This window comes from Crocodylus porosus, unplaced genomic scaffold, assembly GCF_001723895.1.
Source record: "Crocodylus porosus isolate Cpor-Errol unplaced genomic scaffold, CroPor_comp1, whole genome shotgun sequence".
Lineage (NCBI taxonomy): Eukaryota > Metazoa > Chordata > Crocodylia > Crocodylidae > Crocodylus > Crocodylus porosus.
In genome coordinates, this window is record NW_017728948.1 from 76780687 (window position 1) to 76788262 (window position 7576).

The following is a 7576-nucleotide window of genomic DNA, read 5'->3' on the forward strand; positions in this document are numbered from 1 at the left end:
CATCAGCTATTCAATCAGCTATTAAATAATAGTGCCCAAAAGCCCTGCTGAAGTGCCTGATCTATACAGATGTTGGGCAAGTCGGGTCAAAACTAATACAATGCTTCTTGTGGGCATGTGCTGTGCTTGGTGCAGGGGCACACCAAGCTGAAAGTAAAGCGCTGTTTTGTTTTGTTTTTTTCATGTTTGTAAGCAGCTTGAAAGTTCTTTTTGGACAGAGGCTCCTTATTTTCAATCATTTCAGATACTGTCTGTTAAAGTTTTTAAGAATGAAAGGGTTCATGAAGATGATGAGTCGTGTGTTAAAGACTAAATCTTCCCAGAAGTGAGTTAAAGAGTCCCATCAGGTGTGCACACTGTATATGGAATATCTTAACTGAGAAATCTTGTTAAGCTCTACCCAGTCTTGCAACTGTGTTTACAGCTGCTCTGGAGCCCATGGCAAAGGAATCCACTCCCTATTTGAGCAAATACCTTCCCTTTATGGGAAGCTGTGCAACAAATTCATTCAAATGTGCCAACCCCAGGTTTGCAGAAATTGTATCAGGGAAAAACAGAGCATAAGAGATAGTTTCTTCTTAAGCAAGTTACCAGTAATGATTTTATAAGGTACATTTCACACAATGAGCTTGTGCACACACACTTACACAATACACACACACAGACATAATTAAATTACTTTAGAATCTTTAACCCTTCATGATGTCAGCAGCACTGTGGTGCTATTAAAGGAAATCTTGCTGAAACTTCAATGTATATTTAAAAACAAATGACAGCAGTGCTATTCATGTGTCATTTAATGCATTAAATGATGGGGCATAATTCATTCCATGTTTCATTCAGCAAAGTCAGTACAATTATCCCTTTGTTTTACATAGGCTGATATCAAGGACAATAAATCTTCTGTGATATACTGATACCAAATGCAATTTATTGTATGCTGTCCTACTTTTTGATTTTCAGTATACCAAGTTTTTATGTGATCAATGAATAATTGCTTCACAGATGCTGAAATGCCAGAAGCTGGAGTTTTTGGTAGCCAAGTGATGGCTTTTAACACCTAATTAAGTATAGAAAGTAATTTAGAATTATGTAATGAGTAACATTCACTGAATAATTCAACTGAACTGATCAATAGTTCACATAAAATGTCCTCGTCAGACTTCAGAGTTAGTAATTTATTGTAATGAATGACCTCTTACAACTATCTTCAGATTTACAGATATGCCTGGGACCACAGCAATTCCAACTGGGGTGCAGTAGCCCTGGGCTGGCAGATAACCGGGAGGGGGATGGGGGTGAGGGCGGGCACAGGGGTCAGCCCCAGGCTGCAAGTGGCAGTGTTGGATGGCAGAAGGGCTGGCTGGGGCACAAGGGTGCTACTGTGCAGGGGCAGGCAGCAGGCAGCCCCTGGACTGTAGCACCGTTATGCCCCAGCCAGCCCTGGTCACAGTTTACATGTTCATTTGAGTGCACATAATTACTCCACTGTAGTATACTACTTGCCCCAGACATTACTATCCTACAGCAAAGTTAATTTACTGAGCCCTAATACGGATGCGTGTGTAAATTGTGATGCTTTACTGCAGAACTAATTAGTCAACTTTGCAGTGAACTGGATTTGTAGATGCACCCAGTTAAAAGTTCATACTTGGAAACATCATTCTTTTTTAACAATGTTTAGTACTTCTAGGTAAGGGTTTGCTTGGATTTTTTGTTTTGTTTTGTGTTTTTTTAACAGGTGTTTAGATTCTGGAACACAACAGTAAAGTTAAGGATGAATTTCATGACAAATTCTCCATCTGAATAACATAGAATACAATACTCTAGGCTCTTATTATAGCCCTTAAACTCTAGTAAGCTTACCTTTAGGTACACAAATATTTGAATTCTTTGTTTCAGCTTTACTTCCTATAATCAGGAAGGAATCAGGAAGGAATGACTTATCTTACCTCTGATCCTACCTATTTAGTCCCAGTTCTGAAACTCCAACTTCCATCGACTGCAAAAATGTTACACAGTTTCATAGTTGTTAGGGTCGGAAGGGACCTCAATAGATCAAGTCTGACCCCCTGCCCTGGGCAGGAAAGAGTACTGGGGTCAGATGACCCCAGCCAGGTGCTTGTCCAGTCTCCTCTTAAAGACCCCCAAGGTTGGGGATTGTCCAGCCTCCTCTTAAAGACCCCAAAGGTATAGATTGTCTGTGTCTCATAGGTTAGTGTCCTAGTACCCTGACCTCAGCCCACATTTACAAATATAGCCCTACAAATATTACTGGGACTACTCTCTTAGGTAATGGCCCCCTAAATTCTACTGAAACTTCTCTCTCTCACAAATACCTTGTAGTCATATAAATTACAAAAATCCAGATGCTGGAAAAAAACCTTCCTGCTGTTCAGTGCCCCATGGGTATACTTTGCCCTGCTATGGTTATTGCTTTTAGAGATGATCAAACAATTCAGTTAAAAACATTTAAAACATTTGCAGGGAAAGTTAAAAAAATACTTACTTGGCTTTGAGGGACTTCATGGTCAGCTCCCCAGTAAAGAGTCATTCCAAGAGAATAAACATGAACCTGTAATAAAACACAACCCATCTGTCAGCTCAATGAGGGAAACAAGACTGGAAATGTGAATAGTATATCTTTAAAAGGGGCACAATGACTTTAGTAGTCAGAAATGGGGTGATCTTTTTGCACACATGCTTTTTTGAAAGTCAGGCTCAGTTCCATACTCAGTTGCCTCAAAGAACTTTCAGGTAGTTCTTTCTCTCCCCTGTCATTACAATTCGAGTAGCAAATCCTTTGAGGAAACAGTTGCAAGGTCTTCTCAGTGGTCTTCCTTTCCCATCTGATTTTTAGCCTCATTTGAGATAAAACCCAAGTATGCATAGATAAGATGACAAAAAGATTTTATGGCACAGTCACCTGATACATTCTGAAATGCATCAAGAACATTGCAACACCTCAAGGATTTTTGAGTGTTGTGTCTGAAAGTGGCAACCAGAGGTTAAGAAACTGAGGGAGCTATGTTATGAAAGATAAGTCAGTGGACTTTCAGACATACACAAAGCTATCATTTCAACATTTCACCTAGGGTGCACACAGATCTTGCCATTGTGCTGCCATAAATTTGTTTATGGTAACATCAGTTGTGAGCAAACAGATGTCCTAGCTTGCTATTGCACTCCAGCTGGCCAAAAATGTTGCTGCAACTAAAAGGTAGTCACCATTAGCGACACCTTAAATGGGAGGATGTTTCTTTATCTATTGTGCACTGTGATAATTCTGTTGCAGGGGATGCCTGTGGTTGCATGTATTTGTTCCATTGACTGCAGACATATTGAAAAGGGAAAGGCGGGGTGAGGGCTATACTAGAGAGAATAGATACAAAAAAAACCCAACAGAAGGTATTTCGGAGAATCCCATGAAAAAGATACATTAGTTACATTTGCTATTATTTGTCCAGTTTTCAATACACAATTCTGTAGCATAATCATAGGTATAGAATTATTCAATATTTTAGATATTCTTATTGAAAATTTCTTGACTTATAAAATCAGCATTCTAAATCATGAATGGACTGATAAATCCAGGCCATCTCTAACCAGAGAGATTTCCATTTCCAGCCTCCCATTCTTGGAGCAGGTCATTGTACAGATGGATGCCTGCAGCTCCAGGCACATCTGGATGCTATTGGATTATTGTACCCCTGTGAATCTGGCTTTCATCTTGGACATAGTACAGAAACTGCACTCATGGCATTGGTTGACAATTTTTGCCTTGAGATTGCCTGGGGAAACTGCACCCCATTGATCTTACTAATGCACTCTTTGTAGGGCTTCTTTTGGGGCTAAGCAGAAGCTGCAGCTGGTGCAGAATGTAGTGGCTTGACTTCTGATAGGGTGTTCACCAGGAACATATTACTCCAGTACTCCAGAGTCTGAACTGGCTCCCAGGACTGGTATTCTGGGCCCGATGTACCTGGGAGACTGACTCCACCCTTATGTTCCATCACAGTCCTCAAGCTCAGCTGAGAGCACCCACTCTGCACGTTCCATTCGTGCACCATGTCTGTTTGGTGAAAACACATGGGAAGTTCTCCTCAGTGGTTCTTTCAGCTCCCTCTGTCCTCAGGTCTTCCAGAGCCAGAGTTTGGACATCTTCCAGAAGCACTACAAGACACTGATTTCTAGCACGTAGGATTACATTTTGGGGTATTGTTTGGGGTTGTTTTATCAATTAATATTTTTAACGTTTTATCTGTTTTTACAATTTGCCTTTTTTTAAAAACTGTAAGTCACCCTAGGCCCTTTTTTGCTGAGAATGGCAGACAAATGAAGTAAATAAATAAATACAACAACATATACCAAGCACTTGGACCAGTGAAAGTATTATGTTAAGAAGCTTGATTTGGATAATAAATAGGAGTGAAATTGGTAGCCCCCTTCATTTCACTGTTAAGTAACAGTTTTGAACATAAATGCTAAAGAAAAAGAAAAGCTTACACAGTACTACAGCAAACCACTTCAAAGAGCCTCTCCTACAACTAGTCTCATGGGTGGTGTCCAGCCACACCACAAAGTGCAATACTTTATTAATTGCACTGCGTTGGTGTTGCAGTTATGTTTCTATCAGCACTAACCAATTTGCTAAAAAACCCCAAACCACCTACATATTCATCCTGCCACAGAGGTCTGACAAAAATAATTAGTAGCCTATTGTCAGCTAGGTAGTGGCAAGAGATGCAAGTGTAGGATTGCAAATCAGATCCCATCATGCCTTATTGCTGGTGCAGGGGGGTCCTGGGTTCCCTGCACTACCAAGAAGCAAGCTCCTGAGGCTGGGAGCCCTCTTGGGTAATGGGGCTCCCAGCTGTGAGGGTTCACCATGTACTCCTACAGCTAGAAGCCCCTCAGCTGACCCAGGCTCCCAGCCCCTGGCATGCCCCAAAGGCCCCCACAGCAGACAGATCACACCTGAAGCACCCCCATGGCTAGGAGACAGCATCAACTGTGGTCTCCCAGCCGCAGGGGTGCATGAGGCACCTCTGTAGCTGGAAGCCTGCATCAACCGCTGTCTCCCAACCATGGGGAAGCACAGAGCATACCCACTGCTAGGAAACTGCCTAAGCTAGGGATTTCCAGGTGTGGGGGTGTATGGGTGCCCCCATGGCTCAGAGCCCTATCAGCTGATGGGGCTCCCACTACAGGGTCCCCTGGCAACACGTTAAATTTATGGCATGATAGGAAGTAGCTACAAAGTTTTTCCACATTTTTTGAGGAATAACTTTGTAGCTTATTCCTCTTTTTATCACTATATTAGCTAAATTAATTAATTCACTCTGTTAACTGAATGAACGTGTGGCCGACTGACCACTCAAGGCATGATAAACTGGTTAACCAAGCCTTATGCATTACGTGTAGATGGAATCTATGTTTTTCTCTCAGAATTTCCAGTAAGCGTATTTGTTTTTAAAAAATGAAAATATTGGATATCTGAACACGGTGTAATAAGCAAAAGCCTTTAATTAAAATAAACCATAGAAATATTTTCAGTCTTTCATGACAAAATAAATTAAATATATTTCTTTTATTCATTCTCTTCAATTTAGCACTAATGGTTGTAGTGATAGTAATACACAGTAATGACAGGTACTGAGGAGACTCAAAGAGAATATATTTATTTGGATTTCTTACTTCGTAATTTTTTAAAATGTAATTACATTTATTCATATAAAAAGTTATCTGTACAAGAAGAATACTATAGTCTTAAACTTCCTCTAATTAATCATAGGGAGGGTATGGCTTCAACACCCAGTGCATGAGTCATGCATAGCACTACACAAAGGACTCCACTGATATGAGTCTGTGATTCAACTAATACTGCTGACATAATCATCATAGACAGTTTAGTTCAACTGGCTAATAGAACAGTCAAGGGAACATCTCATATCTGAGCTATACACGGAAAGAGAGATTATGGAATGCAGAAAAAATTAAAGAAAAAATATGTATTCTAAAAAAAAGAAAAAATATGTAAGAAAATTGAAGTGGGCAATGTAGAGGAGGCCTTGGAAATCATTCTTAAGGAGGAGACAGTGGGCCCAATTTCACCTTCTGTTAAATCCATGTAACATCTTTTGATTTCAAGTTCTTATTGAATGATCATTGGATTTAGTGGTGCTGTACTACCTAGAAGCAGTTGAGACACAATTTGAACTACTACACAGAAAACAATACATAAGAGCCAATCTGCTTTCACGTATCAAGTAGTCCTCCTTTATGTATTTTGAGCAATGGAATGCCACTGCAAACAACATGATTGAAATACTACAGCTGATGTCCAATCTGTGAGAAAAGTGATGTTCAGCCGTGTCTTGGTTGTACCATTGTAGAGGAGCATGAATTTAGCTCAATTACTTGTCCATCCCATATTTGAAAACTAGGTGAGAAGGGAGCTGGAAGAAATCCTTGTTTTTCAGCCTTTACCTACTATATTTTTCAATTGGAATCCCTTAGCTGCCTCTATGAAAAATAGAGGACATAAAGGTGTTGGGTTTCATATCAGTAGAGGACAGAGGACAACCAGACAAATGTGGCAAACGTGGACAGCACTTCAGTCCAAACTCTGTTCCATCAGTAAGACTTTTAAGTCTCTGCTCCAATTAGCCCACAAGGTACATATCAAAGCACAAAACTGATCCTATGTATTATACCTAGAGTGCTGCATGATTCTCCCATACCAGCAGGACCAGCCTTATAAGACTCTAGCAGATACCTGTATCCTGGCCAGAAAGGCACAAAGCTCTCTCATACTATTAATGGACGAGCCTACATACTTCGATATATCAGGATCCAACCCAACCGAACTCCCGCATAAAAAGAAGTGTCCTGTACTCAGAAGGTAGATTCTTTCAGGAGGAAGGGAGGCCTGAATTGTGGCACTGGGAACAGGGGCCCCAAACTAGGACTGTCCCTCCAGTAACAGAACTTGGGTGTGGAGGAGGGAAGGTCCCAAGCATGTTATTGATTCAGAGTGGGGTGCCAGAAGGGCAGCCTTTAGGGAAACCATGCCACCATAGGAGCCCTTGTTCAGGAAGCTTGCGTGCAGGAACGTGACTACATGTGGAGGAAAGCACTGACTTCCCCCCTCTCTCAGGCCACCCAGGAAAATTTCATTTTAAGCCTCTGTCTTCCTCTCTCCCCCAGAACAGTGCCCTCCTCATGGCTCCATCTTTTATGATCTCTTTTTAATAGCTTTTGCATTTGTTTCCACCTGCTGGCCCAGCTTCATAACAGGAGGGATGGAGGATTGTCCTCATCCCTGCTTAGCCCATAGTCTTGAAGCTAGGAAACTTATAGGAAGAAGTGTAGACATGAAATTTTGCTGAAATACTATATATTTCACAACCTATTACCTGTGAGAGAGTGCTTATGCTAAGCAAGGCCTAGCATTAAAAAAAATGCACTAAAACTCCCAGAATGCTTCAAGGAGGTTGAGGAGTCAGCTATTGACATTCTGGTAATCACTTTCTGACCCTTAGATGAAAATACTGAACTTCTGACCTTTAAACAA

The 7576-nt window shown here is 41.0% G+C and overlaps 1 protein-coding gene across 7 annotated transcripts in view; it reads right to left on the reverse strand.

Annotated features, from left to right (window-relative positions):
- Nucleotides 1–7576, reverse strand: part of PTPN13 (protein tyrosine phosphatase, non-receptor type 13) — a 227927-nt gene that overhangs the window by 137549 nt on the left and 82802 nt on the right. For all 7 annotated transcript variants that reach the window (XM_019552792.1, XM_019552791.1, XM_019552788.1 and 4 more), the window contains exon 4: nt 2510–2575. In XM_019552792.1, coding sequence (XP_019408337.1) covers nt 2510–2575 — 66 coding nt within the window. The remainder of the gene's footprint in view (nt 1–2509; nt 2576–7576) is intronic.